This window comes from Trichoplax adhaerens, genomic scaffold, assembly GCF_000150275.1.
Source record: "Trichoplax adhaerens TRIADscaffold_34 genomic scaffold, whole genome shotgun sequence".
NCBI lineage: Eukaryota > Metazoa > Placozoa > Uniplacotomia > Trichoplacea > Trichoplacidae > Trichoplax > Trichoplax adhaerens.
The window spans coordinates 236,524-260,723 of NW_002060974.1; the positions used below are offsets into that span (position 1 = coordinate 236,524).

At 32.3% G+C, this 24,200-nt stretch overlaps 2 protein-coding genes across 2 annotated transcripts; one reads left to right on the plus strand and one right to left on the minus strand.

The window, feature by feature from the left end:
* Positions 1-2,104: 2,104 nt before the first annotated feature.
* TRIADDRAFT_62057 (uncharacterized protein) lies at positions 2,105-13,769 on the plus strand (the record flags this gene model as incomplete). The annotated part of the gene is made up of 28 exons (XM_002117973.1): positions 2,105-2,173; positions 5,796-6,056; positions 6,156-6,239; positions 6,377-6,502; positions 6,647-6,745; positions 6,861-6,908; positions 6,986-7,132; positions 7,272-7,376; positions 8,127-8,237; positions 8,387-8,437; positions 8,541-8,617; positions 8,723-8,816; positions 9,064-9,098; positions 9,723-9,806; positions 9,902-9,962; positions 10,058-10,136; positions 10,569-10,653; positions 10,737-10,893; positions 11,009-11,122; positions 11,235-11,290; positions 11,390-11,489; positions 11,563-11,652; positions 11,752-11,844; positions 11,982-12,099; positions 12,180-12,273; positions 12,363-12,444; positions 12,553-12,669; positions 12,891-13,769. The coding sequence occupies 28 exons, from the start codon at positions 2,105-2,107 to the stop codon at positions 13,767-13,769; spliced, it is 3,516 nt and encodes a 1,171-aa protein (XP_002118009.1).
* Positions 13,770-17,001: 3,232 nt separating this feature from the next.
* On the minus strand, positions 17,002-22,688 carry TRIADDRAFT_62058 (uncharacterized protein; the record flags this gene model as incomplete). The annotated part of the gene is made up of 5 exons (XM_002117994.1): positions 17,002-17,204; positions 17,635-17,655; positions 17,885-18,969; positions 19,119-21,738; positions 22,673-22,688. 5 exons carry the CDS (start codon positions 22,686-22,688, stop codon positions 17,002-17,004), a joined length of 3,945 nt encoding a protein of 1,314 aa, XP_002118030.1.
* Positions 22,689-24,200: the final 1,512 nt, after the last annotated feature.

The following is a 24,200-nucleotide window of genomic DNA, read 5'->3' on the forward strand; positions in this document are numbered from 1 at the left end:
CCAGTAAGGGTAACAGACCTGTATTCAGTCAACTTTCTACCAGTCCACTCTGTAGTCGAGTAGTCAGCGATTTTAACTAACTAGTAAATCAATCAATACCACTGCTAACACATAGGGACTCACTTATGTGGCCTGATACTATCTATCAATAGTATGAGTCTACTTCAACGTAGAGAAGAGCATAACCCAACGCCTTCTTCGACGATTGCAGGTGGGACTCTTTGTAAAATTCATATTGCCTCATAATAATTCGGTACCATACTAAGAATGACTTGAAGTAGTGTACGAGCTATAATTGGACAGCTTGCTATCCCCCCTAGGAAGGTATCATTATATTGACGATAGCATAGTAAAGAAACCATTCATAAGGGAAATAGGAGATGATTGCTATGACTTAATAGACCATCATCGATAAAGTATGACAAAAAAATAGGCCTACATTGATAAAAGGGTATACTGAATTTCATTTCTATCAGCCATAATACCAATTGCATATATTCAGAAGCCATCTTTCAAAGGCAGATCGCTTTTCATCCGAATGGCCAAGTTTGAGTGCAACGCTTGTACTGTAAACGATTACAATTGCTCTGATAATGAACAAGTCAATTATTTAAAGTTGAACTTGTTGATCGACACATTTTATCCAATGTATACTACTCATTGAATTCTTATTGCATGCCTACCTATTTCTAATGCTTGGATAGGCGAGTAGACGGAATGATTGGTCAAGTTCTGTATTATGATTTACCGTATGTCCATTCACAACGTAAACATCTATAAACTAGTTTTAGTAGGACGAGATGGATACTCGTATACATTATCGATTGCCACTATTTTCTTCTACGCTTCCTGACTACGAGTGATATTTTTCGCTTACATATGGGCCTGCATATATATAGACAACATAATAAGAAAGAAATGCTATAAAATTCAATTCTTTACGTTAATGTTTTAATCAAAGCGACTGGTAGTTATGCTTAAATCAACATAAGTCCTCCCTGTCTCCTTCATATGAAGCCATGATAGCAAGCAATTGGACATGATGAAGTTGTTACACGCATAGTCTGATTTTGTAGGACTCTGACGCATACTGTACATATCAGCGTAGCACGGTAAGAATTGAATAATTATTCAAGTTTTTATCTTATTTTACTTGCGTATCAGTAACAGGGTATTAGTTCAAATGTGCTAGTAATCAAGAAATACAATATAGTCAATCCCATAGAGGTGAAAGATTTTTTTACCTCGATAATCAAGTCCGTTCGTAAAATCTAGACTTTTCTTTATTGCAATAAAATTGAATTTTACAATTGAACCTTTCTGACTTGAAATCGTTTTATTAATGATGATATGTAATCTTATTGATCTTGTTGTTGTACTAGACTCTTTAGCTGTTACCGTCAGTAAATTAAAAGTCTTCAATGTCGTCGACATACACGTAACTACCTATACGACTATGATCGATATAATTTAACCTCCAGTCAGTAATTTAGTTTTCTTGTCTTCGTTTGCATAGAATAATTGCAACTATTATAATATCTGCTTTTTACTATTAATGACCATTCTATGATCGGTGAATCATAACATAACAAGCTTAAGATTAACAATATCTTATTTAATTACTTATTTTTTCGAACGTATCCATTAGATTTGTAAGAATTATAATACTGTATACGTGTATTTTATATTCTGAAACACGGCTGCACTAGAGAACCACGTATAAGTATATGTACGCGTACAGTGTGATTGTTTAAGCGTTTACAAAGTTTTTGCTAGGTCGTCTAGAAGCAATTCTTATCGGCTTCCCACTTAATTGACACACAAAAAAATGATCTATTTCCTTAATACAGTACCATGTAATATAACATTGCATACAAAACTGCAAGTGTTCTTTCAATTAAGAGAAATGTCTTCAAAATTTGGGGATGCATTTTGCTCCTCCGTGATATATACTGTATACAGTACAGTATATGTATCGCTAACTGATGCTTGAATTCTTACTGCTTATTATAATAATTATTATTGACTAACAAGGTGTATGATGTTGTTGCTCTATTTTTAATTTATCGGTGTTGATGAATTTTGTTGACGGTGGTAAAGCGATATGGAGTGGTATGAACAGGACGATACCTTAGCCAGATTGAAAGGTTGCTTTCGAACGCTGTATCGCAAGGTAATCTAAAGGACTTCATTTCTTAATCTATGATACAGTACAGTAAAGTATGTACAGTACTGTAATAACCCACGTTAAATTATGTAAACAACTTGATAGTGCTACGTATTCACGACGTGATTCCAAGCATCGAAATCTTGACGTCACGATTCGATTAGGAGAATCGCTTCCATTGATTGCTTATATTATATAAAATAAAATAAAAATCGCTTTGTACAATTGGCATAACAGTCCTCCATCGATACGTACTGTATATGTTGACACGACATTTAATTTATAAAGAACTAGACCACTTATTTATTTTCTCAAACGATACCTATATCTCCATTTTTTAATTAACTACTTGACATATGATAAGTAAGATAAATCTAACTTGATCTCAGTGCATTTCGATGTCTCTCTTGAGGATTGAAACTATTACCACTTAATATCAAATTCTAGTATTGTAATAGCTACCGGTCCATTTTCTTGACAAAAAAGTAACGCGTTGAACTTTCTTTCGCATCATCATCATATAAATAATCAGTCACAATGTAGGCTAGATTTTGGGGAAGTACTTCCATTGGACAGCCCAGATCTAGTCTAAAAGTCTAAAGTATAGTTTACTTTTAATAAAATTAAGGAATGAGTCAATTCTCTCAAAAACCCCAACAGATGTAGTCAAATAAATAGATAACTAATTATCTGTATTCATGATCCTACAGTATCCTGGCATCATTAATAATAGTTGCTACTGTTGCCATCATTTAGTTAATTTGTTGCAGTATCTTTCTGATACAATATGTACACTTATTTGCTCAATATAAGCATTTCTACCATGTCAATATGATATTGTATATTTCTTACTATTAAATAAGTAAGATAATGACTGCGATCCTAACTAATAGTATGTATTTTGGGGGGATATTACCATCTTACTTGCTTACTACCCCATAAATGCGTAGCCTACCCAGTTTTAGATTTCGATATACTTCTTAGGACATTTTTTATCACAATAGTAATGTAGCGCATTAAATTTTAACCTCTTTTCTCTCTAATAATTTAAATCTGCCTAAATGGTGCCATGTTTGCAATTTAAAGTCAATTGTTGTTATTGTAATAGAGCAACTTTTAAAGCCTCTGTAATAGTCTCTTCATTATCTTGATCTATTTTATTAGCTAGTCTGGGTGACTATAAATTGTATGGGTATGATATCCCTGCACAATAAGTATACTATCAGTCTCCTTAAGCTACTGAATTGATAAATTTAACTTAGCGCCTTCATGCCAAACAAAGACAAATTTTTCTCTCGTTCTTGGCAAATCCCTATCAATATGGTCTACATTTTTTTTAAGTATTAGTTTACCCGGTTTCATCAGATTTCAACTATTTGCTATAATAAAGCAAATCCTGCTACAGTTGACTTTATAAAGAAGCGGACTAAACAGCGTTTAAAGGAAGGATGATCAACGTACATAAGAATATTCCATATTGACCGTACCAACCATTGTTGAAAGAATATCCGTGAAAAGACAATGCAAATACAGTTTACATGCATTTACAAGCAGTGGATGCATATAAGCCGTACTTCTCTAGGCTAATATCCTGTTACCTTAGCATTAGTGATATAGTATCTTTGTGCTTATTGTAGTATTTTCCGACAACTTCTGGGATTGATTTTACACTTGAACTATATTGCTGTCGAGATTGACCTTTGTAGAAAATTTGAATTCGCAGTCCGAAAATTCCTAAGTCACTGCGTTGTACCTAAAATTAGTTGATTGTCCTTGACTAATTCATTATTTAGCGAATAAATGGATATTTCTCCGAAATAGTAATTTATTACTGTATTTCATTTTTTCTATTATAATATTAATTGTAAACGAGTATGAAGCATAAAAAAAAACTACTGTATTACGGTGTTTAGAAATACAGGAAACAGAAGATACAGTAGAGTTGAATAAATATTTTCTGCTACTACAATACCGATGCTAATTTAATTAGAGATCATTATAACTTTACCCTTGCTGGTACTGTATTGGAACACGATAGTACATATTAAATTGACAACGCATTTAACGAATTAAATCTGGTGAAATTTGTCTGTGATAGGCTAGTTTTAGATGGAATCGTTATTAGCCATAGCTGTATGATTTTCTTGTTAGACTATAATCTATTATAATTATTTATCAGTTATCAATTCCCGTAATTCAATGAAGCAAAGGACAGATAATTGGAGTAAATTAGTTGATAATAAATTACTGTAATAGTCTAGAAATCGCTATGATGATGGTAATAGTATTATTTATTTGTAATTAGAATGGTACAGTATATGCGGTATATTTACTTAAAACTCATTATCTTATGACCTATGAATTTTATGATAAATGGTTAGTTGTAGAATTTAGTATTTTTACACCAATGATCAAATTGTAGATTGAATTGAAAGTTTTATTCGTTGCACTAATATGTAATGGTGGTAAGGTGGCAAAATTATAAAAAACCATAGACTTAGTAACGTAGAAATAATATTAACCTTAAAATTATATATAAAAAACAAGTAGCAACAAAATTTAAAAAGCATTTCTTAGGTATAATTAATGCAATTCTCACACCACGTGGACAGTTTCTTGCAATTGTAAAAGCAGATGTAGTCGATTAATTAAACAAATGTCCTGAAGCGATAAAAAAATTTTTCACGCTTCCCTTTTAATTGAATTCTCAATTCATTGGTCTCATGTATATTTTAGTAACCTGGCATGAACTCAAATGGAACTTATTAACATACTAGTAAATAATTAACTATCATGTCATTAGATATCATTAGATAAGATATACTCACTCAATACGATCTTAACGGATTAAAATGCCTCTATTCATATGCACAAAGTACATTTTTGATCATATATCAAACTATATTCGTGTAATTATAATCGCTCATTCTTTACAGTGGTATAGTAGGATTCTTTCTTAAAGATTAAAAATTAAATGCTGTCGTTTTAATATTAAAACTAAAATTATCTGTGCAATATAATATCAGTCATGGTACTGTACGTAGATAGTATGCACTTATAGCGCTTTAAAACTGAAAGATAATCCGATGACAACATTTTAAGATTTATCGCAAGTGAACTGATTTATTATGTATGGAATCACTTTTTGACAACCAGTCGTTAAATCTGTTTTATTTTGTAATCGTATTATTTGCAATCATTTCATTTTATATAAATCAGTTCTTTAAACCTTGTCATAGTCTTGTAAACTACTGTTATGAAAATAAAGATACTTCGTCTTCCTATTAGTTTGTATAATCCTGTTTGTGAATATTGAGAAATAATTATTCAATATTCGTATTTCGGATCAGTTTAATTCCCGTCTATACTTCATTACAATGATTTGATTTGTCCTTAGGACAATTCCCTGCAATACTTAGATCATAAAAGAGTTAATCTGTTGCAAAATTACTAAGATAAAGTTTTAAAGAATACAGATTATTCGTTTTCCTATCTTTAGCACTTTAAATACTCATTAGTGTATTAAAATTCAGCCTGATTAATTAGTTTTTACTGACTGTATGTTGTAGACGATACTACAAGTATTATACTGATAAATTTGAATTATTAAATGTTTACATAAATATAGGCGTTGGAAAATGCAATCCCTGACTTAACGATTGCCGACGAAGGATTAGAGCATTTAGACAAACTAATGATACGATTGCTTGTTATAATATGCGCTTGTTTACCGCATACCGTAGCCGATGTGGAAGAGTATATATTGGACACTTTTCCTAACCCAATCGATGAATCAGTAATTAGTGAAGCTAGAGGGATGTTAGAAAAAGGAAAGAAAAGAAGTCATCTATCGGCCTGCGTTGATAAGTTCCATTCAGTCCTTCAAAAGGTAATTTCTGCGTTATGTAGCATTATTAAAGTGCTTTACATTGTGTAATTACTTTCATATTGTGTGAAGAATTTTATACGTTTGCATTTCGGTTTGTAGGATATCCTTTGCTATAAGATAGATCAGCAATTATCCTTATATGTTATAACCGTAGCGGATTACTTAATATGTAATATATTGAAGGTATATATGCATGCTTTGAATTTGGATTTTCTAATATTAATTGATGGTTCCCAATAATAATTATTGAAAAATATTACATTATCACTTATTTTATACTTTATGTAACAACTTGTTGATCAAAATGTCACAAATGGTAGCTGACTGGTACGTACATCAGAAATATAAAACATACAGAAATTGGCAGTCAAGATATTAAAATCGCGATGTTTGCTAATAATCCGTTGCAAGAATTATTTAACCGTGACGTTGACCAAATACATGAGGTATATGCAATATACTCGCCTACTAGATTTTTCAGCATTAAGCTATATTATTTGTTTCGTCAATTAATTATAATCATATTTTATTAGAGACTGTGCAATTTTTTGTTACATCGGTGATATTTAATACTTTCTCTGTATACAAAGGAAATGGGTCGAGACACCTTTATTCCTTACGAAACATTGGTAAAAGAGTTACTTTTAGAGGAGCAACAGTTTATTCGGGATTTAAACCTTATTACAAAGGTACTTTACTAATCAATGGATTATGAAACACCATGAATTTAAATTTTTTCTAATAGATTCTTCAAATTGATATTTGCAAATAACGTTAATTACTCAACTACTATTAATCGATTAGATATTTAGAGAACCATTTATTACCGCGGCTCATCTGTTTTCTGAAAGGGTAAGTTCAATCCTCCCTCCATTCCTTTTATTCTGTATAAACAATAATCATCATGTTAATGTATTTCTTTACTTTAGGAGGTACAGCGGTTATTTTCCAACGTTGATGACATTTACGAATTTTCCGTAAGCTTCCTTGGATTATTGGAAGATACGATTGAAATGGCGGACAATGATACGGAACAATATACTCAAGTTGGTGATTGCTTTTTAGAAATGGCTGAGGTACAGTATTACTTACTTTTCGGTACGCTAGTTTTATAACTATATATTTAGATCGAACCGTAGATATACCTAGGTATGTCTGCGATGCAATGCAAGAATGTTCTCGTTTGACTATTAATTTTGTCATAATGATATTTAGGCTGAAGAGTTTAGCGTGTATGATACTTATTGTACATCCTTAAGGGAATCTTCAAAAGTTTGGTCAAATATATTACAGAAACCGGAAGTATTAACTTATTGTCAGGTACTGCTTTGCATTTGCTTTCGGCGATGTCATTGAAATATTAATAGTATTCTATTCTGTACTCTTATTTCTCTTTTGATATTATTACACGTCGCATCACTTTAAACAGATGGTACCTTTTTATTGCCTAATCAGTTTGTAACTAACATGATAACTGCATTGCGTAGTTAGTAAGCTGATCGACAATGTCTTTCTTCTTATAATATTTCTATGTTTACTACCACATTACATAGGTATGCAAGCCAAATATACTTGTATACTTATATTACTTAAAGTGTATGTTATGGTGTACCGTATTTACAAGAAATTCTTTTCTATTAATTATGAACTGTATTGCATTCATTCTATTAATGACATTACTTCGATATGATTATGCACGAATGTAATAGCTACAGTTATTATTCGATGACAGTCATATGGTAGTATGTCTTATTTGAAATCTATTCATTTTATGCTGGCATAAAATAATGATCAGTTGTTAATGTATATTTTGCTGATTTATGTACATGCAATTATTTTATGTAACCTTAAATCTTTATAACGCGTATCATTTTAATGTCTGATACTTAAGAATAGAGTATACTGTATTTCATATAGTGCATTCGTACGTCGCATATATTTTTCTTTGTCTTTGCGTGTAAATATATGTTTCGGAATATGCATCTATCGGGGAATGCTATAAAAATGGAGGGATTTTCTAGCTGATACTGTTAATGTAACATTTTATTACATTGATTGTTTCTGGTGTAGTATATTGGAGCCAAATATAAATTTAAATTTAAGGAAGGAGTACAATACATACTGCCGAAATTGTTAATAGTACCTATTCAGCACTGCTTAAAGTACTTTGACTTCATTGATGTAAGTGATGTGATTTGGCTAAGTTTACCTACACTTCATTTCTTAACAGATTAGTGCTGACGATTGCTAATACCAGATTAGGTCATTGATAATGAATCTATACTGGTAAATTAATTGATTTATGTTTCTTCATATGATCGATGCTATAGCTCTTAGCAGGAGTAACAGTCCATCAAGAAGATCATGATAATCTTGAACAGGTAATAAAGTTAATATGCTTATTAGCGATTTGCTCTTGCAAAGATATAACCGTTATCGTTTATTATAATAACTTTAATGTTGTTTTTATATAACTTCTTGTAGGCTTTGGGAATTCTAAGAACTCTGCAGATCCAAATTAAAAAAACATGTGATACGTTAATCGGAAAAAGGAGACATTAGTATGCGATTTTTGTTACTCTATAATATTGGTATCAGAATGATTCATTAAATTTTTTTGGTTTCTAAATGCAATGTATTCAAATGGTTTTTTGGAAATCATGTAGTGGGGATGCATTTGAGTGTTTGTTGCGTCCTAGCAGACGGAGAACGCCAATGCATATGCTTTACGAGCTCGAGGAAGCAATAGATGCGTGGGAGGTTGGTTGCTTGTATTATTAGCGATTTGTTGCCTAGAAGTGTATTATATTGATACTTAGTATGGAAGTATCTCTCTTCTGATAGGGATCGAGTATAGCTTCTTGCTGCACGAACATGCTTATGGGTAAATAATAATCATATCTCGATACTTTGTGACTAAGATGATAGCACATTATAATAAGTATTAGTATAATACTTGTGATTGCAAATAGACTAAAGTTTTTTTCGATCTTTATTTAATTTTCAGAGGGTATACTGTATAAAATGTCATCTGGAAAAAAGGTTGGTTCACTTTTAAATTGTTCTACGTAATATTATCTAACAGTTTAGATACTACCAAATTATAACCCACTTACGATCTATTTAAAATAGCTTTCAGAGCGTCAAGTGTTCCTCCTAGACGGCTTATTAATTTGCTGTAAAAAGAATACGAAGCCGTCTTCATCTGCGGCTAGCTTTAGGCTAAAAGAACTCTTCAGTGTTAGAAAGACTGAGATTATCGATCATGAGAGTGGTATGGTTGATTAAGAAATGTACAAATTCCGCAAAGAGCGTGATAATGTTAGAATCTATAGTGCATATTTTCCATTTACAGATACAAGCTTTGAGATCGTAGATCGAGATCACCGCTCTATAACGCTTACTGCGAGAGATTCAAAAGACAAACTTGAATGGATGTCAGTTTTATGTCTCTTACACTGTAAAAGGTACCATATCTTATTAAAACATATTATTTTTCCTAGTCGTAATCTTTCGTAGAGTAGTTCTTGATAATGCTTACAGCATGTCTTCGAACTTTATAAGTTCTCGCAACTTTCAACTTTATAGGGATAACTGATCCAACTCTTATAGGGCTGTGCTAGGCTTAAGTTATTATTACATAGAATTTCTGTTTGTATTTTTTAGTGCCATGGATCGGACTCTGGATGGCTTATTACAAGAACAAGAAAATGCAACCATACTTAGACTTCCGGATCCTAAGCATTACAGGTATGTATTATGCCCTATAAAGTAGTGCATTGTGTCGAACTTTTAGATTTATATGCTATGTAAGATATTTTATTGAAATCACTGAATTTCGTCAGATTTGCTATACCCGACAAAGTTGGAACTGATGGCAATATTGTATTGGAGGAGAATAAATATGTTAGTGCTATATGTGAGATTTAAAATGGCTATTTCTGCAATTATTCGTATGATGGGTTACCGTTTTTAAAACTGAATTTCTGTTAATGCTGTAGAATCCATCCGGTGTGCCATTAGTAAAGGGTGGAACTATTTTAAAATTAGTTGAAAGGCTAACATATCATAAATATTCAGGTAAGGAAGCTTTGAAGATTAATTTTTATTCGATATATCATGAAGATATCCATTTTAGGATTTTAAATGGAGTACCTTGTACGCACTTATTTTTTGGCATATGTCACAATGTTTTAGATCCTTCGTATGCGCGGATATTTTTAATCACGTACAGATCTTTCATGAAAGCAAGACATTTACTGGAACTCTTAATAGAAAGATATCCTTCTTAAACAAATTTTAAAGCAAGCTTTTGATAGCGTACTCAGCAGAGTATGCGTTCTACTTACAACATTGTACAAAACATCGTCATTTAAGTACATGTTACGTTCCTGTCTAGTACGGTCTATAACATACTTAAAAGGTTCCACATAATTATGTAGATCATTATGATGATATCTCTTCCCTTAACTGTACCTACATGTAACATACCAGAACCGGTGGAATTTATAGGATTGAATTACCAAGACTTTAGTGCTACCGTTAGGGATGAATATAAAAAGTTTAAAAAGGAATACCTAGAACCAGTACAACTACGGTAACGTAAGATTTATTAACATTGAAAATCTCTAAAATTTATGATTTTATTGGCGCATAATTGCTGATTTTACATATTCGTAGAGTACTGAATGTTTTACGTCAATGGGTCGACCATCATTTTTACGACTTTGCCAAAGATGAGATACTTTTAGATAGATTGAAAGAAATGGTTGAGTCAAAGAAAGGTAAATCAATGCGAAAATGGATCGAATCGATAGTAAAGATCATAAATCGTAAGGTATGCTCTAAGGTTCATTTGAAATTTTTTGAATTAGAATTAATACAAGAGCAATATAATATATTGTATGGTTTCTATTTGTATACTGTTAATGTAAAATTCTCATTTTAATTAGGAACAGGAAATCTACTTCAGTATTGCGTCCGATACTTCTCCAACATTTGATTTTTCGCCTCCACCGATAGAATGGTATATTGCTCGAAAATCGGATCAATACTCCATTCTTACGGTAAGAGTAGAGTAAAATTGTTATTACCTTATTTATCTAGCCGTAATGTTACGGTTAATAAAATTACATACTTTTTAATTTACGCTACTCTAACTTTTTTCACGACCTGTAGCTTCATCCGGTAGAAATAGCTCGTCAACTGACACTTATAGAGTCGGAATTATTTAGGTCTGTACTTACTATACGGTTTATTAGTAAATTACTAAGTGGATAACATTTTGGTGGTACTAAACTAAAAGACTAAATGAAATCATGCTTTTATGATAGGGCTGTTAAACCCTCTGAATTGGTTGGTGTTATGTGGACAAAGCCTGATAAGGACAAATTAGCTCCAAACGTTTTGCAACTCATTCAGCACTCGACATTGGTATCACATTTCGTACCCGCCAGTTGAATTGTTAGATTGCCTCTTACTAGATTTCTGAATATTGAATTTTCAGATTACGCATTGGTGCGAAAATGAAATTTTAAAGCATGAAAATTTAGAAGAGAGAACAGCAGTAGTTTTGAGATTCATTGAAGTACTAATGGTGAGTTTAGAGACAATAGAACAACGAGAAAATTATTAAACCTCATATCTGCTGTCATAATTGATCTTTCCTTTGTGAAATACGTAATAAAATAAATAGGTTTTCGAGGAGTTGAATAATTTAAATGGGATACTTGAGATTGCTAGCGCAATAGGTTCGTCGCCTGTTCACAGATTAGAGCATACTTTCAAGGTAATTTATGTAGTTATTAAATTATTAAAGGAAGGTAGTAATATTTTACAATGTAATATACAGTGCTGGATAAGAATATATAGGGAATAGAGTATGAAATGCTTACATTAAAATTATTGCATTTAATTTCTATATAGGAAATTCCGCCTAAGCGACTTTCTTATTTAAAGGAAATGCTTGGACTTACAGCTGATCATTTCCGAAAGTATAATGAGAAATTGCGCTCCGTAAATCCGCCATGTATTCCGTTTATGGGTACAAAGATAAATTATAGAATAGTACTTTGTTGACTCAAAATTAATTTCAGGGATACTATGCTACTTTTTTTTACTTAGGAAAATATTTAACAGAAATTCTTCATACCGAAGAAGGAAATCCTGATTTTTTACCGACTAGCTCATCGGAAACTATAATTAATTTTCATAAAAGGTAGCACTTTCAGCGCTTGTCTATCGCATAAATAATTGTAAGGTCCAATATAATATTAATCTGGAATCTGTAATCATTGACAATCTTAGGCGTAAAGTCGCAGATATTGTTGGTGAAATTCAGCAATTTCAGAATGTTCCATATTGTCTGAGAGAAGAACCCAGTATCAAAGTAGGTCTAGCATGATCAGTACTAAAGTTCTTTATATTAGGTAAATCTGTTCGCATTTATAAATACTGCATTTGTGGTTTATTCATTTTATCGTTTATGCGCTATTAGCGATTTTTGACATCCTTGGATCCGACCGAAACAAAAAGTAAAAGCCAATTTGAGGATTATTTATACGAACAGTCTTTGAAAGTTGAACCTCGTGATAAGACCGATCCTCCGAAATTTGTGAGTGATAGTATAGAACTAGTATTATGATTTTACTTTCATATACTGTAGTTAGCTTTTTTATATTTAATTAGTAACACTAATTATGTCATGGTATATAAAATTTATTTGCTTTGTATAATCTTAGAAAGTTAATAGGTTATTTTAATGTTTTTTTGCTGCTTCTGTTATGTGTTACTGTGTAAATTAGTTAGACCTCTTACAATTATTTGCCTTTGCAGAGTCGTCGAACTGATGTACCTTTAAAGTCTCCTGGTATTAAGATTCGATCAAACTCTTTAACTGGTATGGGTATTATGACATCCAACCCAATAGCTACCAGAAGAACAAGCGGTAGTGGCGGCAGAGATTCTATCAGATCATTTTCGGAAGCTGTCAATCAAGGCTCTTTAGCTTCAAAAAAGCGTACTCTTAGCCGTAGTAGAGGTTCAAATTTCGAATTTCTTACAAGCACTTCTCAACCAGACGCTTTCTTAGGAAGAGGGGCGGTTCGATCATTATCATTGCCTATTGATCCAAACATAAAGTTACTGAAGGGAAATAGAATCAGAACCGTTTCGAACTCATCAATAGCGTCAACAGAACCAATTACGTTGTTTGAAAATGAATACGAGTCTAGCAATGAAATTATTCCGCCAGTTCCGCCGCGGAAAAGTCGATCAGCTTCATCAAGTGACATCCATAGATTAGAAGTTGTCGAAGATAAGCATGAAGTACTGACTCGCCATTTATCTTTCCGTGGCCACCCAAGTGGTGATTCAAGACTGCCGCTCCCAATTCAAGAAGAGGTAATATTTGATGAAAATGATCAGCAGGACAAACCGCCTCCGTTGCCACCTAAACCGCGACAACTATTTATTGAATCGACTAATCCACAGAAAGCCGATGATACTGGAGTACCACCACCTTTACCGCCGAGAGATTTTTCATCTACACCATGCGCTAACACATTTTTTAATGTTCATTTCATGGATAATGGTGATGTTGATGGAAATGATGTAGATAAGGCTCCACTTCCACCACCACGATTGCTTAATCGAAGCACATCAAAAACTGATGAACCACCACCACCATTACCACCACGGCCTGCTAAGGCATAATTTATCTCTGTGTTTAAAATAAAATTAGCCTTAGAAAAGGTTTTCAACGCTGCGGTACGCCATACTACGGTACAATATATTGATACATTATGTTATAGTATAAATCAATTTGTAAACAAATTCATTAGCAAATCTTCTAAGGTTTATGCATAAATGAAAGCTTGCATATGAAAAGGAATTTCAGTTAGCATGCTTCATTATTTTACAATAACTCATATAATACTATTATTTGCCAAATTTTATACAATTTATTTAGTAATAAGATAATGTGAATCGATAACTCTTACCAATACAATCGTTGCGTTAGATGTTCGATAGATCGTTATTGAATTGGTATATGTATGTACTCATATGTATACGCGTGTCAGGTCAGAATGCTGACTACAGACGTTGTTGGCGTCTGGTACCACAGGAATAATTTTTATGTAATATATGTTATGAATCAAATCAGTGATGTATATTAGAGTGGTTCTATGTACCTGTAAATCGATATTAATGATACATTGGTAGTTGTTCATACAATATTCTCCAATATGCATTTGAAGCATACAGTACAGCCATGACAATATATAAGTGTCACAAGTATGATATCGCTATTTTGATGAATATGCTTATGTCGTCGTCTGACATTCTAAATTTCATCTGATTACATACGTAATGACGATGAGATCGTTTTTAATTTTTTTGGATGTATATTGAAATGAATTTAAATTTTCATACATTTTGTTACTTATGCTGTAATAATGTAATTCGTTTATCTTGCCAATTCTAGCCGGAACGGTTATCACTTGAACACTGTAAGTTATTTGCTAACGACACTGTTGATAAAATTAACAGCAGTTCTTTTTACGAATCAATGAATTAAGTATTTTGCTACTAGCTGGCTTATAATCATGCATTATGGTACTATTGCGGAATATAAGAATAATAAATATTACAGTAATCATTGCAACAGGCCAGAAATAAAAAGAATTGCTATGCCACTATATAAACTTGCCAGATTCTTGTATTTTGCATTAACGACAAAAATTTCTTGTCCTCTTCGTGGGTTAATCATACACCGTACACAAGATTTTCACGAACCATATCTAATAATCCTCCTTCTCGCCATGAGCTTGGAACGCACATAGCATGCTATAGCAATGAAACTGCTAGCTTGACCGAACTTAGATTATGTGTACCGCATGACGATGTACTTACTTGTATCTATTGCGCAAGTATCAGCTTAATTGTTAAATTATTTAGCTATAATTACATTTTACTATTCTATTTAAATGGCAATTTCAATGTCTCATATTCAATCAATATAGTTGGGTAATACGATCAGTATAATTTGCCTTGGTATCCGACAAATGTGATTCGTGAACTTCTTGGCAGAATAATGTAAATAGATTTAAAATTTGTCAAATGTGTGTTATAGTATAATTTAATTATTGAACTTACTGTATTTATATAGGAACGGAAATAAAAAAATTTCGGCACACGTAGATATAGTACCATTTTGAGGTAAAACATTTTGATAAAGAACGACTATCTTTCTTTATATGGTAAAAAGTCCGTATACGAATAACAAAGAGAGGAGAAGTTTTCGATTAAAATGTAGATTACCGTTGAGTTTACTTAACTCTCTAGGCTCTCTAAATTGGTCAAGCAAGTATTCCCTCAAGCTTAGAAAGATGATATTGATATATCCTAGCCAGATGACGAGAAATACGTTGAAGTCTGCTATTACAATACGTTTAAGAATAGTTTGGGCATATTTTATTTTAAAGTATCCGATCTATTTAAACAAATGTGAGATAAAATTACTCGTAAGTGTTAATTGTATTATTAGAATAATAACAATTAAAATCGCTAGAGTATTGTTCTCCATCGCTTTCTGACTAGTTTAAACAAGATAGAAGTTGTCTACTTTATTTTTGAGGTGATAACGATCGCTCATGTTGGAAAATTAAATGCTAATAATTTTGTTATTGTAATTAATTTCGGTGCCGTAACCATTTTTCTTGGCGTACTGGAGAGTGAAATTGTAACGATTGAAGCCAATCACAGTAGTTATGCGATAGGTAGAATAATAAAAAGTGGAGTTACTAGCGTGTTATTCTTTATCACTTTCTAACCAGTTTCAACACAATACTGTAGAAGTTGTCTATTTTACTTTTAGAGGTGATAGCGATCGTTCATATTGGAAAAATGATTGCAAAAATTCGTTACAGTAGTTAATTATTATCTAGTGAACTGCCCATTTGAATGAACGTGAATTAAACTTCAAATCGAACGCATGGTTAATATTTGAGAGTTGATCCTATAATTTAATTGAAAATATCGCTGATTCAATGCAAGACATTCAATTTTGATTTTATTCGTATAAATAGGAAATTGAATAAATATTTATTTTGTAGAGTTAATGTATACGACAGTATAAGTGTACATTGGCCTTTCCATACTTATATCAATCATAATAAAGTTATTCACGTGTCTTTATTTTGATGACGACTCTAGTAATAAGCGTATACTGTACTATATGTTTAAAACAAATGTACTCATGTGATGTGATGATGTAATAAAATACATATAAATACATAGTCTAATACAGCGATAATATTTGAACTATGTTATTCCGATTAAATGCCATAAAATCAAGTAATCATAGTATAAAATATGTTTGCTTCTCGAAGTTTTGGATTTAACATAGTATCACAAAATAAATCAGCCGAATGCGGTTAAAATAACTGTACGATAGTGAGGCTGCATCTTATATCAGGCATAGAGATATTACTTACTTTTCGCTAGACAATTTTATCAGCCGAATCACAAAATAACTCAACCGAAATAAAGGATAAAATAAAATTATACCCGCATTATAACAGCAAGAGATTGAGCAATTAGTGTATTTTAGATGATGAGTATCAAGATCAAATTATACTAATATGTACGTACGAATAGTAATGACAACTTGTATTGATCATCACTGACTTGTAATAAAATTATACCTCTTTTATAACGGCAAGAAATTAAACAATTAGTCTATTTTAGATAGTATCAAAATTAAAACTTGACGAATATTCTTATCGCCTATACCTGAGTTTTAATTCTTGTTTTCCATTTTTATTGATAAAAATTAATGTCTTTAATTTTCTTGCTCCCCGCGCGATTTTTATCACTTCTTTTGCTGTTTATTCTCCTAGCTCGGTAAACTCACGAACATCCTTAATACGATCTTTCAATTCACCTAAAATCTTCGATCTGCTGGGATACTTCTAAATCTCACAGCTGATATATACCGAATACACGCGTAAAATATAGATATTTTCTGTCCAGTTACATCACTCAAAAACGATTTTGCTGGATTAGCTTCATTCTTTCTTATAAATGTGGCTGCAACCCAAGAAACTGTAGCGTTAGAACCGGTCTTTTGCATCGTTCCTGCCAATTCTTTCCAGTTCCAAGATTCGCTAAATTAAATAGGGAATGTCCCACTAACTTCATCTTCATAGGTAGGATCTATAGCATGCTTTTGATTTAATATAACAGCTTATGTCATTTCCAAACTGCCTCTGGCGTAAAAATATTTCCTAACACATTGGCAAATTGTTGCATAACATCCAATACTTATAGCGTTGATAACTGATCACATTGTTATATTTAACTCTCATGATATATGATTTGACAAGATCGGGATAATTGTGATGCATGACTTGCAATTGAATTTGAGTGACTTTTCTTACATTGAATAAGTCTCTTCATATTTGCCTTGATCTAAATACACATTTCATAAATTGCTATCTCGGGATGATAGTGATCAAGGATTGATAATTTATTTTGAGTGACTTCTCATACATAGAAATAGCGTCTTCATACTTACCTTGATTATTATACGCATTACCTAGATTGTTATATGATTTATCAATATCGGAATGGTTATGACTAAAGACTGACAATGAATTTGAGAGACTTCTTATACATAGAAATAGTCTCTTCATGCTTGCCTTGATTACAATATGCAGTTTCCATGTTGCTATATGATGTAAAAATATTGGGATGATGATGACCAAAGATTGAGAATGTAATTTTAAGTTATTTCTTATACATAAAAATAGCCTTTTCATGCTTACCTTGACTATTACATATATATTCTAGGTTGTTATATGATTTGGTTATATCGGGATGATTATGACCAATAAGTGAAAATTGAATTTTAAGAGACTTCTCATACATCGAAATAGCCTCTTTATGCTTGCCTTGATTATAATATGAGGCTCCCAGATTGTTATATAATGTTGCAACATCGGGTTGATTATGATCAAAGACTGACAATATAATTTTGAGAGATTTCTCATACATAGAAATAGCTTCTTCATGCTTGCCTTGATTATTGTACACATTTCCTAGATTGCTATATGATTTGGCAACTTTGGGATGATTATGAGTAAAGATTGATAGTCTAATTTTGAGAGATTTCGCATACATAGAAATAGCCTCTTCATGCTTGCTTTGATGTAAGTACACATTTCCTAGATTGTTATATGATACAGAAATATCGGGATGATTGTGATCAAAGACTGACAATTGAATTTCGAGAGATTTCTCATACATAGAAATAGCCTCTTCATGCTTGTTTTGATTAGAATACACATTTCCTAGATTATTAAGTGATTTGGCAACATGGGGATGATTAGGACCAAACACTGACGATGTAATTTTGAGAGACTTCTCATGCATAGATATAGCCTCTTCATGTCTGCCTTGATTACCATACACATTTCCTAGATTGTTATATAGCGTAGTAATATCGGGATGATTATGATCAAAGATTCGCAATGTAATTTTGAGAGACTTCTCATACATAGAAATAGCCTCTTCATATTTGCTTTTACGTGAATATACATTTCCCAGATTGTTATATAATTTAGCAATATCGGGATGATTATGACCAAAGACTGACAATGTGATTTTAAGAGACTTTTCATACATAAAAATAGCCTCTTCATGCTTGCCTTGATTAGAATATGTAGATCCTATGTTGTTATATGATTTGGCAATATCGGGATGATTATGACCAAAGACTGACGATGTAATTTTGAGAGACATCTTATACATAGAAATAGCCTCTTCATGTTTGCCTTGACATCTATATACAGTTCCTAAGTCGTTATATGATGTAGCAACATGGGCATGATTATGACCAAAGACTGACAGTCTAATTTTAACAGACTTCTTGTACATAGAAACAGCCTCTTCATGCTTGCCTTGATTATTGTACACATTTCCTAGATTGTTATATGATGCAGCAACATCGGGATGATTATGACCAAAAATGATAATGTAATTTTGAGAGACTTCTCATACATAGAACAAGCCTCTTCATGCTTGCTTTGATTATAATATGCAGCTCCCATGTTGTTATATAATTTGGCAACATCGGGATGATTATGGCCAAAGACTGATAATGTAATTTTGAGAGACTTCTCATACATAGAACAAGCCTCTTTATGCTTGCCTTGATATCTATATGCAGTTCCTATGTTGCTATATGATGCAGCAATATCGAAATGATTATGGCCAAAGACTGATAATCTAATTTTGAGAGACTTCTCATACATAGAAATAGCTTCTTCATGCTTGCCTTGATCAGAATATGCAGTTCCCAAGTTGTTATATGATGTAGCAACATCGGAATGATTATGGCCAAAGACTGACAATCTAACTTTGAGAGACTTCTCATACATAAAAATAGCCTCTTCATGCTTGCTTTGATGTAAATACACATTTCCTAGATTGTTATATGACACAGAAACATCGGAATGATTATGACCAAAGACTGACAATTGAATTTTGAGAGATTTCTTATACATAGAAATAGCCTCTTCATGCCTGCCTTGATTATCATACACATTTCCTAGATTGTTATATGATTTGGCAACAAGGGGATGATTATGACCAAAGACTGATAATTTAATTTTAAGAGATTTGTCATACATAGAAATAGCTTCTTCATGCTTTCCTTGATTATAATACACATTTCCTAGATTGTTATATGATTTGGCAATATCAGGATAATTATGACCAGAGGCTGACAATGTAATTTTGAGAGACTTCTCATACATAGAAATAGCCTCTTGATGTTTGCCTAGATTACCATACACATTTCCTAGATTGTTATACGATGCTGAAACATCGGGATGATTATGACTAAAGACTGACAATGTAATTTTGAGAGACTTCTCATACATAGAAATAGCCTCTGCATGCTTGCTTTGATCATAATATGCAGCTCCCATGTTGTTATATGATTTGGCAACATCGGGATGATTGTGGCCAAAGACTGATAATTGAATTTTGAGAGATTTATCATACATAGAAATAGCCTCTTTATGCTTGCCTTGGTGTCTATATGCCTCTCCCATGTTGCTGTATGATTTGGCAACATGGGGATGATTATGACCAAAGACTGATAATTGAATTTTGAGAGACTTCTCATACATAGAAATAGCTTCTTCATGCTTGCCTTGATAATGATATGTAGCTCCCATGTTGTTATATGTTGTAGCAATATCGGGATGATTATAACCAAAGACTAATAATGTAATTTTGAGAGACTTCTCAAACAAAAAAATAGCCTCATCATGCTTGCCTTGATTGGAATATGTAGATCCTATGTTGTTATATGACGCAGAAACATCGGGATGATTATGGCCAAAGACTGATGATGTAATTTTGAGAGACTTCTCATACATACAAATAGCCATTTCGTGTTTGCCTTGATGTCTATATGCCTCTCCCATATTGTTATATAATTTGGCAAGATCCGGATGATTATGGCCAAAGACTGACAATTGAATTTTGAGAGACTTCTCATAACTAGAAATAGCCTCTTCATACTTGCTTTGATTACAATACACATTTCCTAGATTGTTATATGATTTTGCAAGATCGGGATGATTATGGCGAAAGACTAACGATGCAATTTTAATAGATTTCTGATACATAGAAATAGCCTCTTTATGCTTGCCTTGAACTAAATACGCATTTCCTAGATTGTTATATGATTTGGCAACATTGGAATGATCGAGACTAAAGACTGACAGTGTAATTTTGAGAGACTTTTCATACATAGAAATAGCCTCTTCATACTTGCCTTGCTTGCAATACACATTTCCTAGATTGTTATATGATCCAGAAACATCGGGATGATTATGGCCAAAGAGCGACAATCTAATTTTGAGAGATTTCTCATACATAGAAACAGCCTCTTCATGATTGCCTTGATTAGAATATATCTTTCCCATGCTGTTATATGATTTGACAATATTGGGATGATTATGACCAAAGACTGACAATTGAATTTTGAGAGACTTTTCATACATAGAAATAGCCTCTTCATGCTTGCCTTGTTTATCATACACATTTCCTAAATTGTTATATAATTTGGCAACATCAGAATGATTATGGCCAAAGATTGATAATGTAATTTTGAGGGACTTGTCATATATAGAAATAGCCTCATCATGCTTGCCTTGATTAAAATATGCGTTTCCTACGTTGTTATATGATCTAGTAATATCAGGATGATGGCGATCAAGGATTGATAATCTAATGTTGAGTGACTTTTCAAGCATAGAAATAGCCTCTTTATAATTACCCTGATCATAGTAAATGATTCCTATCTCGTTATATGAATTAGCGATGCTCGGATTATATTCTACTATACACCTTAATTTTATATCAACCGACTTCATATAACTATTCAGTGCCTCATTCCAGTCTCGTTCCACTTGCTTAATATCACCATATCTATGTAAGCTTTCCGCAATCATCATTTCATCTTTTAGCTTCTCAGCTATTTCTCGCGCTTTTTCTGTTAATTGTTTAGCCTTTATACGTTCGCTTTGCTGTAAATATATGCCACTAAGAAGAAGGCAGACATGATATTGAAGTCGATCAGGATCAATAGTACATGTAGACATTGCTTGAATTTTATTGAAAATTCGTGTATAATAAATAAAATATCGCCAGATTAAAATTACCAGATTGATGGAATAGTACTGCTTTTACCTATAATGAGTTTATTCCTTGTAATTGAAGGATCGATAATTCATGAATCAATTCAAAAAATCTGATGAAAATTAAATAGATTTCGTACCAAGCTACCTATATTAACGAGTGTACTATACAATTCAACCTTGTAACTGTATATTCGAGTAAAACGAAAATTGTGATAATATAACTATTGCAAGTAGCTTCCTTTACTTTCAAAATTTCAAATTTATCATCACTTAAGACTTACTTTTTTTGATGTTATTCTACCGTAACGTGATAAAATGTTGCAATAGTTTTTAGGGCATCAGCGAGTAAATGTTATTTTACTTGCAATCGCGCTCGTAATGTAGTGCTGCCAAAGTATAATCACGTGCAGAACCTGATGTAATATCTACTACAGCACGAAGTTTTTACACGGCAGTGTAAACTACTAGTGACCAGCATGATGAAAATTACAGTAACTACTGTGATTTGCACGCGATTGCACAGTTGGTTGTTGTCTATTTATTTATTGTAGTTTTGGTGCCGCTGTTTCACGTAATGATGGTGTGCTACGGGATAATTTATGCATAGCTATCGTAATATAGTTTTCATAAAACAATTTATCTAGAAATGTATTTATATTAGCTTATCTATGACGCTAGACATACTTTTAATAGATAACTGCATAATTTTGCTCAATATTATCTATAAACTGATAATTAATGTTTATGTTGATTTATTATAAATTGACGGACTTTTTCAATCAAGTTTGTGTTCAGTTCTGTCTAAAAGAGACTAGTGTTTTGTTACTGTCCCTCCTGACGATAGGAGATCGTCAGGAATTAGAGTTGTACAATAGGTTAATGTCAGGAAGTACAAACCTGACAATAAACTCATAGTGTGCAATTTCTGTAATAGTTAACTTTTTCCACCTTACAAATTTCGATTTGTAACATGGTGATATCTTAAAACGTAATATATTTTTAGGTTTAGGCAACAAAATTGCTCTAAAATAGACATTACTACAGTATTGTGATCTCTACAATGTAGAGTCATAATAATACTGTAAAAGCTTGGATTTAAAATTTTACGAAGTAAATGCTGTGGAAGACAAATTAAATAAGTCAATAGTATCATACAATCCATCAGCATGGCGCAACAAAAATTGGTTCCTGCAACCCTGGGCTCTATATTTCCTTGGCAGTATCTTTTACTTACTCCAGTAACTATTTCTTGCTAGCCTTTTGAATATTGTATACATATGTTATCTAATCATTTACCTTAAAACTATCCTTAGGCTCCAAATCTTCTTCTTTTATACCTCTCGTTAGTCCATTACATTTTGTAAAGATATTTGTAGATAACTTCTACGTAACGACTTTTGCTTTTAAGGTGAAATTTTATCTGTAGGCGTCCCTGCTCCTAGTCATTATCTTATATTTTACTTTTATACTATTCGTTATATACTGATACATTTAGTATATTTTTAGTATGTTAAATTCCATATAGTGTACACAGGGGCCGCAATTCTTCGTTTTTCTCTCAATCTTCCAACACAAATCCCGATTTCTACAGGTGAGAGTCTCATTTTAACCTATGCGAACTTTTCGTCTTCTATCACCTCATTTATTTACTAACTTATTTTCTTATCACAAATTGAGTTAGTATAATTTATATGAGACTGCTTACTACCACTCGTTAATCGATTTGATGACTAAATTATTAGGGACTATCTCTATCCCTATCGAGCTAAAATTATCTAACTTACCACAACAGAACTGACAGCTTATATCCAGTTAGTACAATCAAGTATTTGTACGGTGGATACAAGCACAAATGAAGAAGGACTGGAAAAGTAATCTAAACTTATGTGATGAAGAGTTCGATAATTCAGCGATAGTAGATTTAGCAGGTATTTAGAGATGAACACGAATGCGTTAAGTAAGAAAATCGGTTCTTTATTATAGAATAAAAGTGCGGAGTAGTTACGGTAGAGCAGCGTATAAGGCATGTTAGAGTAAAGTGAAAATAATTAATTCTGTGACTCTTGCAACTTGTTGTGTCGAATTCTACAATATTGTCCTCTACATGTGTACTCATAATTTCTGCCTCAGATTCACTTCAAAAAAAACTAAGCTATTTAGAAGCAATTTACAAGCTGATAAAGTCTGCCGTTAGATTTTCAACCGCAGGTTATGGTATTGATAAGATTTTCTCGATGACTGTTGTTTAATACGAAGATAATAGAGGATTTATGTTTCATGTTTGCTATGAAATTATGAAATCGAAGTCAAATTATCCATTTGCATTTTCTAGATTTCAATTTGATCAAAATTATGAAAAGCTATTAAGACACTCTAAATGCGTATCTTATAACAAGAACAATTATGAGGCTTCCTAGATTTAGTA